This window comes from Melitaea cinxia, chromosome 6 (assembly GCF_905220565.1).
Source record: "Melitaea cinxia chromosome 6, ilMelCinx1.1, whole genome shotgun sequence".
NCBI classification, from domain to species: Eukaryota; Metazoa; Arthropoda; class Insecta; order Lepidoptera; family Nymphalidae; genus Melitaea; species Melitaea cinxia.
Genome location: NC_059399.1, coordinates 3,663,738 through 3,683,348, shown reverse-complemented (window position 1 = coordinate 3,683,348; position 19,611 = coordinate 3,663,738). Strand labels below are relative to the sequence as shown.

General features: G+C 33.7%; 1 protein-coding gene across 1 annotated transcript in view; it reads left to right on the top strand.

Moving 5' to 3' along the window:
• The window catches only part of LOC123654191 (ATP-binding cassette sub-family D member 3), a 41,591-nt gene extending 23,386 nt beyond the window's left edge, over window positions 1-18,205 (top strand). Inside the window, exons 5-15 of the mRNA XM_045590114.1 lie at window positions 1,879-2,059; window positions 2,697-2,766; window positions 3,155-3,249; window positions 3,659-3,776; window positions 4,503-4,600; window positions 9,368-9,554; window positions 11,521-11,650; window positions 11,927-12,101; window positions 15,593-15,766; window positions 16,148-16,252; window positions 16,479-18,205. Of these exons, the coding sequence (XP_045446070.1) occupies window positions 1,879-2,059; window positions 2,697-2,766; window positions 3,155-3,249; window positions 3,659-3,776; window positions 4,503-4,600; window positions 9,368-9,554; window positions 11,521-11,650; window positions 11,927-12,101; window positions 15,593-15,766; window positions 16,148-16,252; window positions 16,479-16,613 (1,468 nt within the window). The 3' untranslated portion in view covers window positions 16,614-18,205. The remainder of the gene's footprint in view (window positions 1-1,878; window positions 2,060-2,696; window positions 2,767-3,154; window positions 3,250-3,658; window positions 3,777-4,502; window positions 4,601-9,367; window positions 9,555-11,520; window positions 11,651-11,926; window positions 12,102-15,592; window positions 15,767-16,147; window positions 16,253-16,478) is intronic.
• Window positions 18,206-19,611: the final 1,406 nt, after the last annotated feature.

The following is a 19,611-nucleotide window of genomic DNA, read 5'->3' as shown; positions in this document are numbered from 1 at the left end:
CGCTTCATTTTAATTTAAATGTATTATTATAAATGTGTATATTTTGTAATGTACCTAAACTTACGAACTTACGTAATAGACAGGAACACGAATATAAAATAAATCAAGCTAAAAATAAGCATGATAATTTACATAACTAGCGACCCACTCCGGCTTCGCACGGGTATAAAATATAATTATAGCCTATGTCATTCACTGAAAAAATGATTAAACTCGATCCATTAGTTAATTATTTATTCATTACTGCCCGTGGCCCGCACGCGTTAACTTTAGAGTTAAAGCCGGCCGGAACCGCCGCAAACGCTACGTACCGCAATTTTTAAATCTGTAATATCTTCGAAAATATTCATTTAAATCATATGCTGTAAAGGGCCATATAGATCTATGTTAAATTAGCAATGTATTTAAGGTATGTAATTAGATAAGGATTAATGCTGTATTGGTTAAAATCGCTTTGAAAATTAGCCATTATTTGTCGTAAAAAGTAAATGACAAAAAAATGTTATTGTGGGATATCCATAAGAGATAGACATATACCATAAGGGAATTTTTTGTAGACCTTTTCAATGTGTACAATATTCAGTACATTATTTTGATAAATCTCGTAGGGTTCAGGCTGCAAATGTAAGCGGAAAAAAATGTAATTATTTACGACATCACATTAGAAACCTCAAAAATAACAGTATTTCTCCACTATTTAATGGATGTTATTATACATATAAACCTTCCTCTTCAATCACTCTATCTATTAAAAAAACCGCATCAAAATCCGTTGCGTAGTTTTAAAGATTTAAGCATACATAGGGACATAGGGACAGAGAAAGCGACTTTGTTTTATACTATGTAGTGATGTGTAAGTACGTTATCTTATATATAAAAAAACTTGACTGTTGTTGTGGTGATTAACCTTTATATGATACATACATAAATTAAATACGTTAATAGGATAACTAGCTATCAAGATTAAAATGTTTTCATTTTAAGTTTATTGAGTTTTTCCTTTTTTGTGTAATTTTTTTTAATCCTACTAAAAATTTTTTTCAACTATGCACGTACATAGTATTTAAAACTGCTGTGTGGTTACGGCATTAAAGAATATCGCCACCCCCCTCTCTTCCCGTGGGTGTTGTAAGAGGCGACTAAGGGATAACACAGTTCCTAACTACCACCTTGGAACTTAAAAAAGCCGACCGATGGCGGGATAACCATCCAACTGCTGGCTTTGAAATACACAGGCCGAAGCCACCCCAGCGTAGAGACTATGGGCAAAACACGAGTCCACGCCATTTTTGGCTCGAACTTGTGGAGGCCTATGTCCAGTAGTGGACTGCGTTAGGCTGATGTAATGATGAATGTTTAAAACTAATTACACAAAAATATATTATTTTTTAATAATTTAATATTTAATATATTACAAGAACTACAATTCCATGTAGTTTTTTGTTCCCACAACAAAGCTTCATTATGAGACTCATTTAGGTAAGAAAGGCAAAAAAAAAAAAAATAGATTGTTCTTAGCAACCAAAGAATCCTATTGAGTTCCGCATGTGTTAAACTCTTCGCAGGTGGTCATTACTTAACAACTATCTCTTAGATGGTTGCAATTGTTTACTGTACGTAATATTAATAATAACATTATATTTAGACAAACTTCAGCTTTCAAGGTCAATGTTCTTAAATCTATTGTGTCACGTAAGATATCAAAACTTAATTTGACCTTGTGTCTGTAAATATAGACTACTCGAGTTTTTTACAATTCTTTCGTCATAGTTGAATGCGTAAAATAATAGATAGCCAAACCAACGATTGCTACAACTGTAATACTTGGCGTTCTGATCATGTGTTTATATATTTAACATGTGTCACGTTTAATTTCAGAGGTTTCACATACTACCAAGTGACGAATTTAGACAACAGAATAACAAATGCAGATCAGTTGCTGACCACAGACATAGATAAATTCTGTGAAACGGTCATAGACTTGTACAGTAACATCAGCAAACCTCTACTGGATATTTCAATATATTTATACAGGTTGACAGTGAATTTGGGTGCTTCGGTGAGTAATTTATAATACTTAGAAGCACAGTTAATAAAGCTACTCTCCAGTAGTGTTCTGTTCCTGTGGTGAGTAAGGTGGCCAGAGCTCCGGGAGGTGGGGTCAGCAACCCGCTTGCGACGCTTCTGGTGTTGCAGGCGTCTAAGCTACGGTAATCGCTTACCGTCGGTTTAGCCATACGCTTGTTTGCCGCCCTAGTCATATTATAAAAAAACTTCTTCTTTAGGATTAATGTAAAAAAAACTTAATAATTTACATACTTGGAACAGATAAACTCTAAAACGTGTAAACAATATCAATTACTATTAAGTGACATTTTTATTAGTAATATAGGTTTTAAAATAAGCTATGATTCAAACAAGCAAATAACATTTAAGATGATATTTATGTTAAAATATTGAAAAAGACTAAAATCGTATAATTTTTGTATTATTGCTATAAAAAGGAAGTACTTATGACATTAATAAAAATACACATTACGTAAATAGTAAAACACAATAGCTTTAGTTATTACAACAATAAAATTGTGACATACGTTAATTGTGTATAATATTTAAAGTAAAAAAAAGTTAACAATGACTACACATACAAATATTTTTTTTTAAATAATTTAATAAATAAACTATCAACATTTCAGACCCCAGGAATCATGATGGCCTACTTATTCTTTTCTGGAATATTCTTGACTTATCTTAGAAAACCAACAGGTAAATATATATTTCAAAATACATGTCACTGATTGCATCAGATTACTAATTTACAAAATTCCTTTGAAGTCCTTCGCTTCAACCAATCGCAGTCCACTGCTGCACATAGGCCTCCCCAATATCTTCTACAAAAAATACTTAAATACTTAATCTTGCTCATTTTTAATCGACTTCAAAAAACGAGGAGGAGAAATTCGACTGCATTTTTTTGTGTGTTACCTCATAACTTTTTACTACGAAGACTATACTATTTCGCTGAAATATTGTTATATAATAATAATAAAAAATACTACATTGTATGATACATATACAACAATAAAAAAACATATATAATTCATAACTCTCAGATACTTAATCTAACATTTATAATAAAATTTCTGAATTTCAGCTCGCATGACGGTACAGGAACAAAAGCTTGAAGGTGAATTTAGATACGTCAATTCAAGACTCATCACAAATTCAGAAGAAATTGCCTTCTATCAAGTGAGACATAAATATTTTTTTTATTTTTAACTTATACTAGTTTTCTGTAATTTTTGTCGTGTAAATTAGGTACAATTCGGTAAATTAAAAAAGGTTGGATTTTCTAAATAAGAAAGACATATTCACTAAATCAACGATAATAAAATAAAATTTTAATTTAACTTTTTCGTATATTTATATAGCACATATTTCTGAATTTATTTTAAATTCTGTTTTAAATTAAAAAGTTTACTTATAAGTAGATTGTAACGACTTATAAAGCCTGTACTATAGGCTATACAAGTCAATTAATAAATTTCAAGCGACTCTCCGAAAATAACCCAATAAAATATTGGAATTCTGAATGCTACGGACGCATATGAATGTTAGAATATCGAAGCTACGTTTTTTATGTAATTACTTTTTTTAGGGAAATCATCGCGAACAGTTAACTATACTGGCCAGTTTCTACAAGCTAACACGGCATCTTCGCAAGTTCCTCAACTTCAGAGTCGGAATGGGATTTATAGATAATATTATAGCTAAATGTAAGTAACATACCACAAACATTAGAATTTGGTAAATACGTTATATAGTCTGTATTGGTAGTCTGGTTGCACTGGTGGGAAAATCTATTTTCTTATGGAGAATTGGGTAAAGTTCCTTCCTCTACATTGTAGAGTGGCAGATAGGCAAGTCTCAGAAAGTCCTTCTTATTCAAGCAGATTTTACCATAATGCGATATAATATAATATATATATTTGCAAATAGTTATTATTATTATTATTATAATACACTGCCCATCCCCTGTGAACCCGCCTACGTCTTTTAGACCCAAACTATGAAACAATTTGAATCTTAGAGTTGTTTTGTGTTAATACATGTATTGTTATAAAATAAAAATGTAGAATATAATATACATATTTTGTTATTATAACATAAAACAAAAATTATCCATCTTCACGTTTTTGTGAATCGTATTGTACGTAAGTTAATTATAATAAGTACAACAAAAAATTAAGTTATTATTTTTATTTTGAATACGCTTCGTTTAACGTTATAACTATGTGTTACTAGCTAGAACTCACCTGGCGACCTTTTTGGCAGGTATTTTAAGTAATTATATCGCCTTTTTAAATTTTCTTTTATAAAAAAAGCGTTGTCTTCGCAATGACAAACACAAAAGAACATTATCCTATTTGATGCAGTTACATTTGGGCGATGGCGATTAATTTTTATATGTACAGATGTAAATTTCTTAAACTTTTTTTCAGATATCGCGATTACGGTCGGTTTCTACGCGGTGTCGCGGCCGTTCTTCGTAACGGATCATAATTTGTTAACCACGGGAACTGAACAAGACAGATTTAGGGTATTTAATTTATATAATAACACAAACGCTCTATTTTAGGTATTGTATATCTCAGTAAACGTACTGTGTGGCTACGGTACTAAAGAATATAGCCACACCCTCTCATCCCGTGGGTGTCGTAAGAGGCGACTAAGGGATAACACAGTTCTGCTACCACCTTGGAATTTAAAAAACCGACCGGTGGCGGGATAATCATCCAACTGCTGGCTTTGAAATACACAGGCCGAAGATGGGCAGCAGCGTCTTCGGTGCGACAAAGCCAGCATTGCGGTCACCAACCCGCCTGCCCAGCGTGGTGACTATGGGCAAAACACATGAGTTCACGCCATTTTTGGTGTAAACTTGTGGAGGCCTATGTCCAACAGTGGACTGTGATAGGCTGTAATAATGATATCTCAGTAAAAATGAAAAAGTGTGAAAAAGGGAAATATTCCGACATGTCTATGTTTTATAATAAATAAATTTCTGAAATAAAAGTAGCCCAAGTTACTCCTTATTACATCAGCTATCTACCGGTGAAAGTCCCGTCAATACCGGTTCAGCCGTTTCAGAGATTAGCTCAGAACAGACAGACAGATAGACAAACAGACAAAAATTGTAAAAAATGTAATTTTGGTATATTTACCGTGTATACATCCATATGCATTTAGTAAAAAGCGGTTATTTTAATATTACAAACAGACACTCCAATTTTATTTATTTGTATAGATTTAGTACAGGCCCATCTCTCATGGAATCCACGGATATGTATCCTGTATTCTTCCAATCTAGTCCTGGATATCAATCTAAATGATGACAATTTTCGACGACAGATATTTTTATTTTTGCTTTAAAATGTAGTAAAACAGGACTCGTTTTAATTACTGTCACTGGAACTTAAAGACTGTCAGTACTTAGCTTAAACATTCTTATCTAACGTAATCACGTTATTCGTTACTGCTTCTATTCATTCGTAATGACGCAAACGATTTAGCCTGTAACATACAACCACTGGATATAGGCCTCATTCTCGATGTAATAGAAGGATCGCAGCTTAATCCTAAACGTTGCTCCACTGCGAGTTGGCGGATATACTCCCTATACATACTATGAGTAACGATGACTATGATAACAACCGGTACCGACAGCGTCGGGACTCGAACCCGCAATCGTCGGCATGTGTGCGCCCACGCAGTGCACGTTCCACTACCCCTGAGTGATGATGCAAAATTACTAACATAAACGCAATCGAATTTGCTTGCAATAATCTTGAAAATATTGTCATTGCAAATATGGAGGTTTTGTGTGTGTTTGAGGTAGGGCACAGCAAGAAATATCCTCCTCAAAATCTGAAAAAGCCCGACCGGTGAAGTACCTCAACCTTACAGAAGATTGCAGCTTAAGAGCCATTTCACAAAAATCGGTAACAATCCGCGGAATTGTAATATTTTGACGTCGTCAATCTCAGTGTTGGATGCAATAATGTAATTTATATTCTTGAAATATAATAGAGCAACCTTTGTTGTAGTCGATAGTCAGATCAGAATTTCGATTTATATTATGTGTATAAAATTATTAACCTTTTCATCAGCCTCCTCCCTGGGTAAACGGTCGCAATGTATACTTTGAAGTCCTACTTTTCAATAACCTCTACGTTGAAACCATTTTAAAAAATATATCATCATATGTGGAATATAATTTTGTTGCGGACGATCACAGATTTTTATTCCATTTATATCTCTATTAAACGATAAAAAAAAATTAAAGTTACGAATATTTTCCAAATAAGTACAATTTTAAAAGCGATATTTTTCTTAGAAAACTAAGAAATTTTAACGAACTATCTGCATTAAAGTAAACTTAAATCATTAAGGAATACAAAAAAGAAAAAAAATTAAAAGATGTAATCATTTTTAATACATTTTATATTAAATAATAAAAATATAGTATATATTACCACTCATCAAGCCCAGTAAATCAGTCGAGCGCTAGCGCTCTTACAGGTAAGGTCCACGCCAAATTCTGCGCAGCCGTCTCGTTCGCTCACAGCGCCAAGCGCCTGTTGTTATAGCACTGTGATAAACCGCATTTGATACTTTCATAAATATAAAAACATATTACGAAAATGACTGTAACTAATATAATGATAATTTCTGTAAACAAATGTATGATTTAATTTTTTTTCTCACATTATTAATACAAATAGGCATTTCAATCTGTTTGTCTTGTTATTTGTTAATTAATATGTTTGTCGGTGTCGATGTTATAAAATGCTATTTTATTCATATCGTAAATATTAGATTCATTCGTAAACTGAAAAAACTAAATCAATTAAAAAAAAAATTGTTTCATAAAATTGATTTTTTATTTTTATTTTAAATTTATTGACTGTTGTTATATAACATACTTGAAATTTTTAACAAATTAATTATGTAAAAACATTTTATACATGTTACGGTGTCTTCCTGGATCTCTCGAAGGCGTTTGATACGGTTTCCATTCCGATGTTACTCAACAAGCTGGAATCGATTGGAATCCGCGGTGTAAACCTTAGTCTTTTCACCAGCTATCTATCGGATCGTACGCAGTGTGTTAAAATTGAATCATTAGTGAGCGACGACGAATTTATATCATGCGGCGTACCCCAAGGCAGCATATTGGGACCCACACTCTTCCTTATTTATATTAACCAATTATGTAATTTGCATATTGATAACTGCTCGATATTTACATATGCCGACGACACAGCCCTACTGGTTTCTGGTAATAGTTTTGAGGCTGCCAGGAATCATGTCATAAATGCTATGGGGGTCGTTATGGAATGCCTTGCTGAAAATCGTCTGACGCTAAATTTGGATAAGACACAAATTATTAAATTTGATATAAGTAAAACAAACCATGAAAGGGATGCATCTCTTGACAACATAATAATGCACTCCTGTAAGCAGAGTTCAAATCTATGCGGATGTAAAGCTCTTAAAACAGTAAGCACTGTCAAATATTTGGGAGTAACTTTGGATAGGAGACTTGATTGGCATGTCCATGTAAATAATATCACAATGAGAGTTCGGCGACTGATTTATGTTTTCAAAAATCTCCGCAATTCAGCTAATAGTGACACCCTTTTCTTGGTCTACCGTGGGTTATGCCAATCAATTGTGTCTTACTGTATATCAGTTTGGGGTTGTGCTAATAAGTCTTCTTTGCTCACACTCGAGCGTGCTCAACGAGCCATCCTGAAGGTCATAACACGACAAAAGCGAACATACCCAACTGACCAACTTTACTCTCAATGTAAAGTACTCACCGTTAGACAGTTGGCCGTTATTCGTATGATACTTCGTAAACATTCCTCATCCCCTTTTATGCAAGCGTCTGTTCAATCTAAATCAAGAAGAATACAGCTTCCATCAATTCCACATATTAGATGTCGTACATCATGGGCTAGTAACCAAAGTGGGGCCTTGAGTTCCAAAGTATACAATAATATTGACAGGATTATACATATTTATTCACTTACCTACAGAAAAGTCAAACAGGTTGCTCAGAATTTCCTACTTACATTGAACTACAATGATACCGAGGAACTGCTTAAGTGAAAGCATTTGAAATCTGTATCTTGGTCCGCTCTGGTCGGTGTTTTAACCCGATCCCAAGAAATTAGTCGTAGGGCTGGCAGGGGCGGCACGCAGATACAATGCACACACATAGACCCATACACACATACACAGACCCACACACACACACACACACACACACACACACACACACACACACATACACAAACTCACTCTCTCTTTCTCTCTTTCACCCACACTTTTACTGGCGGACGGGCACACATCACTCCAGATACATGTCATAAATATAAAAGATATATATATATATATATATATAAATAATATATATAAAAATGTTTGTATAATAAGACAAAACACCAAACATGTATATATCTAACTTGTGCTATAATTACTGGAGGAATCACTGCCTGCCTAAGATACAGGACTTTCCTACTTTAGGCGGCAGGGGTTTAAAATTTCAGTGCACAGATATATTATTAAATATTTAAAATAAGCATATACAAAATAAATAAGCATATAAAGTTTATGAATCCAAGAGTCTTAAAAGACACCAATAAGGTTCTTTATAGTATAAGCGAGCACTTAAAAAGAAATTAATATGATTGAGGGATTAAGGAAATACGTTATGAATAGATAACAAATAGAGCTTCCTTACATATATACTGTTTTGTCTGTATTTTATAACGTTACTACAACTATATGTCTGAAATTGTAAAATATTTTCTGTTTCTGTTCTGTTTCTGTTTAATAATAATAAATTTCATTTCAATTTCATTTCATTTCATTTCATACCATAGTTATCAATTTTTATTATACATTAGAAAATGATCAAGATGTTCTTTTGGTTATCACACTATACTTACTAGCACAAAGATCGCGCGGCTCGTACGACTCGCGCGATGCGACCAAATTTACCTAAACTTGCAGAGCGTAAAATTGTGAAATGGCTCTTAACTGTACTGTTCTCAAATAGTATTACATCTTTTTGGTAACAAAGGTGGTCAGAGCTACTGGGAGGGTTGGAGGTTGAGTCAGCAACGCGCTTTCGTTGCTTCGGATGGTGGAGGCGTCCATAGGCGTCCATCAGACGGACCGTACTCTTAGTTTGCCATTTTTACAGTATAAAAAGTAAAAGTTTGCACGGGACAGCTAGTAGTATCTCGAAAAGGCGTAGTAAAAAAATAATAATAGGTATTTTGTAATTTCTCAGCACTACTACACGTACGGGCGCATGCTGGTCAAGATGGCGGAGGGCATCGGTCGGCTCGTGCTGTCGGGCCGCGAGCTCAGTAAGCTGGCGGGGCTCACCGCGCGCGTCACGCAGCTGCGCGCCGTGCTCGAGGACATCAACCGCGGCAACTACAGCCGCACCATGGTGGAGCGCCAGAACGAGAACGGTACCTCCTCGCCCTTTCTTGTGCCCCGGTACTATGCTTAGTTTTGTGCCGTGCTCGAGGACATCAACCGCGGCAACTACAGCCGCACCATGGTGGAGCGCCAGAACGAGAACGGTACCTCCTCGCCCTTTCTTGTGCCCCGGTACTATACTTAGTTTTGTGCCGTGTATATACAATGCCGTGCCGGTACTATACAACTATTGTGTCGCGCGTTAAAAAAAAATAAGAGAATATTAATTCTTTCTTAAGAGCCATTTCACAAAAATCGGTAACAATCCGCGAAATTGTAATATTTTGACGTCGTTAATCTCAGTGTTGGATGCAATAATGTAATTTATATTCTTGAAATATAATAGAGCAACCTTTGTTGTAGTCCATAGTCAGATCAGAATTTTGATTTATATTATGTGTATAAAATTATTAACCTTTTAATCAGCCTCCTCCCTGGGTAAATGGTCGCAATGTATACTTTGAAGTCCTACTTTTCAATAACCTTTACGTTGAAACCGTTTAAAAAAATATATCGTAATATGTGGAATATAATTTTGTTGAATACTAGAGCAGATTTTTATTCCATTTATTCTATCTCTATTAATCGATAAAAAAAATTTAAAGTTAGGAATATTTGTAAATCAGTCGAGCGCCAGCGCTCTTAGAGGTAAGGTCCACGCCAAATTCTGCGCAGCCGTCTCGTTCGCTCACACGCGCCAAGCGCCTGTTGTTATAGTGTGATAAACCGCATTTGATACTTTCATAAAAATAAAAACATATTACGAAAATGACTGTAACTAATATAATGATAATTTCTGTACACAAATGTATGATTTAATTATTTTTTCTCACATTATCAGTACAAATAGGCATTTCAATGTATTTGTCTTGTTATTTCTTAATTAATATGTTTGTCGGTGTCATTAAGTTGAAATCTAATGGTCTACTTTCATCCAAAACTATGCAACTCACATTCACACGCAGATTTTCTGGGGCATAATAAAATGCTATTTTATTCATATCGTAAATATCGTAAATAGGTATTAGATTCATTGGTAAACTCAAAAAACTAAATTAATTAAAAAAAAATCTTTCATAAAATTGATTTTTTATTTTTATTTTAAATTTATTGACTGTTGTTATATACCATACTTGAAATTTTTAAGAAATTAATTATGTAATATCATTTTATACCATAGTTATTAATTTTTATTATACATTAAAAAATGATCAAGATGATTTTTGGTTGTCACACTATACTAACTAGCACAAAGATCGCGCGAGTCGTACGAGCCGCGCGATGCGATCAAATTTACCTAAACTTGCAGAGCGAAAAATTGTGAAATGGCTCTTAACGCGACGAACTAAATCACAGAGAGGTAAATATATATTTAAAAAAAAAAGTTAGCGATCAGATTGGATTGGAGAACAAAATTAAATTAGACTAATGTAGAAAGTAATTTAATACAAGAAAACACAATTTTAAGCTTAATAGAAATTTGAATGAACAAACAACTTTATCTTCCTTTTATGGATTAAACGAACGAGTTTAACACAACCCGAAATTATTTTAAATCTACACTATGGACCGAAATACATTTTTGATTAATCTAATATTAATTTAAACTACACCGCGGGTTCGAATTATTTCTGACACGTGGGTGGAAGTTAACTGTGGTCACTTATTATAGGGGGTTTCCGTGACACGTGGCTCCGCAGAAACTCCCGGGACGATCACCCGCCAGTCACTCGAGTTCAGTTGTCCAAACTCCATGACACCATCCCCGTGACACCATCTCCACCTCTCGAGCTCTCATTACTCACCCCAGGAACACACTACTAATTGAGAGCAGTGTATTTACCTGTGATATTCTGTAAGGTTAAGGTTTTCCCCATTCAAGCTGTTCCAGATTTTGAATAAGATAGTTGCTACTGTGCACTACTTAATATAAATATGAATCGTTATATAATCCAGGTCCACCGATGATCCTTGCGCCCGGCGCAGGTAAGATCATCTACCAGGACAAGATCATCCGTTTCGACAAAGTGCCTCTCGTGACGCCCAATGGAGACGTGCTCATTAAAGAACTTACTTTTGAAGTCAAGTGAGTTAGTTTGTTCACTTTTTTTTTTTCGAATTTTTATGATTGTTGATATATTGCTCAAACAAAAGTCACGTAAGCGTCAACTAAGCTGATCTTTATCCCAATTTTACTGGCCCCATAAAGGTTTCATATTTTTAGGGACTAAGCAAAGAAAACAGTTTTCTTTTACATCTAAGATCACTTCATATTGTCACTACAATTGCTATATAAAAATGAATTTATTCTGAAATAAAATTTAATTTCTACTAACTCTTATACTACTAAATCTAAATATAGGTCTGGCATCAATGTATTAGTCTGTGGTCCCAATGGTTGCGGCAAGTCTTCAATGTTCCGTATGTTGGGAGAGTTGTGGCCTATATTCGGCGGAACACTCACGAAGCCGCCCAAAGGAAAGCTGTTTTACGTACCGCAGCGACCTTATATGACTCTAGGCACGTTTAGAGATCAAGTGAGTAATGGTTTTTATTACGCTCGCAATCACTTTTTAACTATGAACATGTGTGATATAACCCACTTGCCCAGCGTGATGAATATGGGCAAAAGACATGAGTTCGCGCCATTAATGTCTGGCGCGAACTTGGGGAGGCCTATGTCTTGCAGTGGACTACGATAGACTGAAGTGATGATGTGTGGTATGAGAGTGCATGATTGTCAAGATAAATATGTAAAATAAGACAGTGAACTAATCAAATTTTATTGAAATACTTAAAACACAGGCATAGTAATTTGTAAAGAACAATGGCGAAAAAGTTGTTGATAGAATCCCCAAGCGTCTATAAATGTGTGAGAAATGTAAATAAAATAATTTCTTACGTTTTTTCGATATATTTTTAAGATCTGTGTAAGTCTAGGATAAATATCATTTTTAATGAAAAACCATTTGATTATTGTAAAAATGATTTGACATGTCATTGGAATATGAGGTACCTAACGATAGTTCCATTGAATGTTTCCACATGGTAATAGATCTTCTCTCAGTAACATAAATGAACTTTTTGCCTTTGAATAAATAATACAATTTACACGTATTATATTGCACCACGTTACACGATTTATATTGTATAAATCCGAAACCTTGTTTTATTACAAAGAATGACGCGGGTTTTTTTTATTTACTAAACCCAATTATTTCATGAATACAATAATAAATTCGAGTATGGCAATGGTAAAATAATATGACAGCCATGACAACACTTGAAAATCATAACTGTCATAATTGAGCGAAGGACTAGAATCTAGCTCTTAATAAAATATAAGTATATAATAATAATTGTGTTTGCTCACAAACGAAAAAAAACCGACTTCAATTTCATCGACGAGTAATACAACATAGATCGACGAAAAAAAAAAGTTATTGCAAATTTTTCGAGAGTTTCCCTCGATTTCTCTGGGATCCCATCATCAGATCCTGGTTTCCTTATCATGGTACCAAACTAAGGATATCCCCTTTCCAACAAAAAAAGAATTGTTAAAATCGGTACATCCAGTAGAAAGTTATGCGGTATAATACAACGAAGGTCGACGAAAAAAGCGTCAAGTAAAAACTCATTATTAGACATAACTCGAAAAGTAGTTGTTAGATCTCAAATAAATTTAAATGGGACCAATTGACACACACCGCCATTCGATTAAAAAAAAATTGTCGAAATCGGTCCACCCGGTCAAAGTTCTGAGGTAGCATACATAAAAAAAAAAAAAAAAAATACAGTCGAATTGAGAACTTCCTCCTTTTTTGGAAGTCGGTTAAAAATAATGTACCCGGTCCAGCAGGAATAGTAGAGTACTGTTGTAGTTGTTTAGTTGGACGAAGGACTGTTGGATGTTGCGCGCATACAATGACTTTGATATGGTACCTTGGTTGGGCGAGACATCAACAAAATATCACAGCACCGGCAGGGTTTCTGGGTGACATTGTTATAGTTCGCGTCATGTAAAAAGAACGCTGAAAGAAACTGGAGGGGGTGCGTTTGCGCATGGGTATACTCGCGCACAAAAGTACTACTGTTTTATTTTTTAATTAGGCTTTCACTCGCGGCTTCGTATAATGGTTATTGGTAGGTACATTAAAAAATACTAGAAATACCAGTGCGAATACTTCGGACTAAATAAGTATAATAATTATCACTTTACAAAATTACAATTTTTTTTTTCAAACAAAAGCAATAACCAATTTTTTAGTTATTGAAATGTCGTATTCTAAAATATTAATTATCTGTACTCTCGATATTCGTATCTTAATAGTTTTTATGTATTTAAAATGATAAATTGATATTTTTTTTAGTTAAATAAATAGTAAATGGAGTTTTACAAGTGTCCGTATGCTAATGTGTAGTGAAAGTAAGTGATAAATGCGGAAAAAACGTGAATTACGATTGACAGTGGTTTGTTTACCAAATAAGACGGTTTAAAAAAATGAACAATACGAAAAAGTTTTTTCAAGAGTTGGTAACACTGTAAATCGCCTTTCGCGCATTTTGACAACCAGCGTTCTTTTTACATGACGCAAATTATATATTATAAATAATTTTTCTTACTTCTCTATGTAAAACTATTTCGTAATTTAAAACTTTTGTTTGCGATAATATTTTGAGCCGATGTCGAACTGTCAACCAATAGCACACCGGCAAGCATGCGACACGTGATAAACACGCCCGCCCCCTACCCCTTACCACCAAATAGACCGATAAATCGCTTCTGCGCAGCTTCAAGGCCAGCGTTCTTTTTACATGACGCGAACTATATTAGGGACAAAGAAGAATAAACGTAATAAGAAAATAAAATTATTTTATTTTATAAACATGCCTTTCTTCTATTATAAAAAAAAATTAGCAGATACTCTAACTGACTGTAGAGAACCACTGTCTTTCTGCCACGCATCTGTAGTTAAGTCATTTCTAGAGTCTGCTTTTTAACCTAGAGGCCGCACTTTCATTTTTTGCAAGGAACAACCATTTTGTGTGCCATTGTAAACTGTTTCTTATTTGGTTAAGACCTTGCAGGCTGTTCATCTGATTATCTGATAAAAAGATGATCCGCGATGATGGCGGTGTGGCGTGGTGGAATGTGTGGGTAACACAAAAATCGTGCAAAAAAATCGTGCATATTAAAAATAGCATGGTGTCGTCTCCTGTCAAAGATTTTCATTGTAATATGAAACTTTGAATAGTTACGGGTGTTTCTGTAAAGAACTCACTATAGACGGCGCCACGGTTCGCTTAAACGGAAAATAATCATCATATCAGAATTTCGATCTAGCGGGTACATCGTTCCATAGCTTAATTGGCTAGAGCGCGGACACGGTCAGTCGGAGACGCAGGTTCGATCCGCGCTGGAACGGTTAATTTTTGATATGATATTCAAAAATGTTTAAAATAATTTTGCTGTGAGTGCGTCAAAAGTCTAGATATACCTACTACAAGGTTTTGTAATCAACCTATCTAGTTATTTAAAATGTAGTTTCGGACTATATTTAACATGTATTTGACTCAATTTTTGATCAGGTACCTACAAGTTGTCGAAACATAATCTCTAAATGTTCAACCTGGAATATCTTCAATTCATTACTTCTTTCGGTGGTGCTTCTTTAGACAAAAGTGATCAAGAATTTAAGTACTATATTATTACATATTTTTCATTAGTAGACGCTAGAAGTTTATGCCAACAAAAATTTGTTAGGGGATCTGCCATTGTCCCTTATGATCGATTCTTACATTGCCTGGAGGAAACGACCCTTGTAATTTCTTCTTGTTTCGTTGCTTGTACTTCGACAACATGAGAATAGCTCTGTTCCGTGGCGCAAACAAGTTTTTGATGTTTCTGTGTGAGAGAGTGTTGTCCCAATCTGGTAAAATTGTTAAGCAGGCAACATTAAGTCGTTGTTTATGTGAACTTTTCCATTTCCACAAGTGATAGTAATTCAATCTGAATTTGTATTCACAGGTGATCTACCCGCAAACGCGCGAAGAGATGACGAGGCGCGGCCGCACTGACGCCGAGCTCAAGCGATTTCTGGACATCGTTCAGCTGTCGTACCTGGTGCAGCGCGAGGGCGGCTGGGACGCCGTCGAGGACTGGATGGACGTGCTCTCGGGCGGCGAGAAGCAGCGGATCGCTGTGAGTACGACCACGCCTCGCGTGACACGTTACACGTTACATCCCGCACTCGGTTGGTCGTACTTGGTGCATTTTATTGATTATTATTTCTCTTTTGAAGTAAAACTCCTTTACAAACACTTAACTTGGGGAGTAAACTGGTGAATGCATGGAGTTACGAAAAATGTCATCAGGTGAAGCGAACGGAAGTTTGGAGGGGATAAGTTAGTGAATATAGAAAGAGAGAGAGTTACGTTTCGTATATTATTACATTACTGTAGAGACAACTAAAGAAGTTTAACTTCAGTCGCGTGGTCTTAAACACACTCGTTTATTATAACTAGACTCTGTTATTTGGAAATTAAGAAAAGTATCAAAATGTTTATGTTTTTTTTTAAACAGATGGCGCGACTGTTCTACCACGCGCCACAATTCGCGATCCTGGACGAATGTACAAGTGCAGTTTCCGTTGACGTAGAGGGACACATGTACCAGTACTGCAGAGAGGTATAGTTTTTCCCCTCCATTTTATAACACTTCAATTTAATAAGCTGAACTAAATAACAACGATGAGTCAATTTTCTAAACACGAATACTATTAAGAAAGTATTAAGGCATCACATATTGGTAACTAAATTATATTACTTAAATGTGTTTAAATGGATTTACTAACTTTTAACAATAATTGTCATAAAACAATTTAACGTTGATAAATATTTTAATAATTTTTCAGACGGGAATATCTCTGTTTACGGTTTCACATCGCAAGTCTCTGTGGAAACATCACGACCATTACTTGCAAATGGACGGGCGTGGAGGATACGTATTCGGTGAAATCGACAACGAAACTACAGAATTTGGGTCGTGATTGTAGAATAAATAGATATTTAAGGGGTTATTTCTATGAAAAACTACATCTAGTGTCTACAATCTTGTTTGTTGATAAACATTATCTTGCATATAAGTTACTGATATACTTCATAAGGAAGCAGCGAAACAGGACCTTAGTATCTATTTTACCTCATCTAATAACTACAACTTTTGCGACAAAAATTTAGTTGAAAGTAAAAATAAAAATAAGTGGATGATAAATTTTTATTTGTTGTATATACGGCATATACTTTTATTCACATAAAAAAAAATAGTAAAACGTCAACGTAACTGGCAGGTAAAGGTATATTCACAATTAAGTGAAAAATACAAACAATATTGAATTATTGATTTTATTAACAAAAATCTAACTGTCTCAAATGTTACTAAATATTAATTGTAGGTAATACACAAAGGACTTTGATGCTATATGAAAATTCTGAATTCAGACAGCAGTTAGTCACTTTGAACTTGGTTTTATAATCTAATAAAAACGTAGAGTCAATTCTAATATTAATAATGAAGACATACTAATGCAAATAAAGTTGCACCAATTAAACTATTAACACAATATTTAACTATAACTTAAGATAGTAACATCAATTGTTACATTTTTATGTAAAAATACGAATTGTGATCTTAGAACAAATAACTTCTAGAACAATCCGATAAAAAAACTATGTTTATACACAAAAAAACTAATGTTTTATTATAACCTAGTAAGTATTCTAATTGAATGATGTATATATATTTCTAAAATTTATTCAAGCTTCAAAAAATTCTGTAAGTATATTTAATTTTGGGTTATATTTTTAATTATGTCCTATTTATAGTCATTTTATGCTAAATATTATTAAATTATTGAACTTTTTATATTGAACATATTTTGTGTGTATTTATCATTCTGCAAGTTTTACAAAATGTCTTAAAACATCGGTAGTTTAAAATTTCTATTATAAGTAAAAAAATCTTTGTGAATGTTTATTTATAACTTAATATCATGACGGAATATTTTTTTCTTAGCACTTAAGTATAAAAAAAAATGTTAATGTATTATCATATGTAATTCATGTATGTTTTTGTATACATCTTATGAGTGAATACTTTTGATGTAATAGTTAAGTTTATAGATAAAACTAATATATTGATCAAATCAAAATATTTAAAAACCAAGTTTAAAAATAAAAGCCTTTTCAATGCCTTTAAACTCAAATACCGTAAGAAAGTAGTATTTATAATACAAAGTAACTATTAATAAAATTATAAATTATTACAAAACATTCCTATGAAGTAAACACCCATATTAAAGAATAAATAAATCGTCAATACATTGTCTCAAGTAATATTTTTAATTGATGATATAATTCATTGAAAAAAAATATACTGACCATTTTATAACAGATTCGCATATATTTCGTATTTTACTAGTAATGGGACCATTTGTCTAAAATGAACATAGGTAGTGATTTTATTTATGTACGTACAAAGAAATGTAAAAATCACATTTATGAAATTAGCTTATTAACTATGATTTATATGTAAAATGGGTTGTTTATCAAGTTTGATCTTATACATGAAATGTAATGAAAATATTTTAATTTTTTTAGTTATTAATGTTCAATTGTGAAATATCAAAATGAATATTTTTTTAGATTTTTATTTAATATTATAATTTTGTAAAGTATTTTTACAAATAAAATTAATAAATTTGTTTCTATTTAAAATATATAATATGATACATTCAGTCAGTCAGTCAGTTCAGCCTATCCAGTCCACTGCTGGACGTAGGTCTCCACAAGTTCGCACCTAAAATGGCGTGAACTCGTGTGTTTTGCCCATAGTCACCACCCTGGGCAGGCTGGTTGGAGACCGCAGGGCTGGCTTTCTCGCACCAAAGATGCTGCTGCCCGTCTTCGGCCTGTGTTTTTCAAAGCCAGCAGTTGGATTGTTATCCCGCCATCGGTCGGATTTTTAAGTTTCAAGGTGGTCATGGAACTGTGTTATCCCTTAGTCGATTCTTACGACACGCTATACCTATATTCTTTAATGCCCTAATCAAACAGCATATATGATACATAGTGTGTCAATAATCCTTTCTATTAAAATGTCAATGTATAATAAATGTAATAATTATGATTATCAATAATGATATATAATGACGCAATCGTTGCGAAATGTTTTTATTCAAAAAAAAAAAAAATACAGTCGAATTGAGAATAAAAGAAAGAATCCTCCCTTTTTGGAAGTCGGTTAAAAAGTACAAAATAAGTTTTAAATTCACATTAGTTTAATTACAGTTTTGTTTTCATACATCCTTTAAAAGGCCTTATTTTATTTTATCCTTAACACAAGCCGGCTTCAAGCAGGATATTTACAAAATGTTATAGTAGCAGTAACATTTAATGACATCTTAAAAATAAGTATTTTTGAGAATGTGGTCCTTAGTTATTTTTATTTTATAGTATAAAAACTCGGTCAAATTGTTGTTTTACTCAATTATACTCTCTCTGTTTTGTTTGTGTTTACAGTCATGAGTTATAAAAATACATTTAGAAAGTTACTGTGATAGATGTTTTTCTTGTTATGTATAGTTAAATTGGAGGGTGCTGGGTCAATAAAGAAGGTTGAGGATATTTTGTAGTTTTATTAGTAACCCATGCTGACCATCAGCGCGAAACGTTTTAGTATCTCGCTGATCGCCACGAAACACGTGAAAAAATACTGAGTGCATTGCAGATGCACTCTGCTGTGCAGACGACGCGCGACGTCCACTCGGCTCGACATATGGATGTGAAAAAGTAAATTTTATATTAATAAGTTAGACTAAGTTGTATGGATTATATTTTTCCCTATTAAGGATGAACTTAAAAAAAAGAAAATGATAGTTCGATTCTGGCTATTTAATCGATTTTTCGCAAATCATATCATTTCAACAAGAAAATCGAATATAACTACTAACTAAACGATTTTTTAAAAAAAATATTTTATCCCTAGAG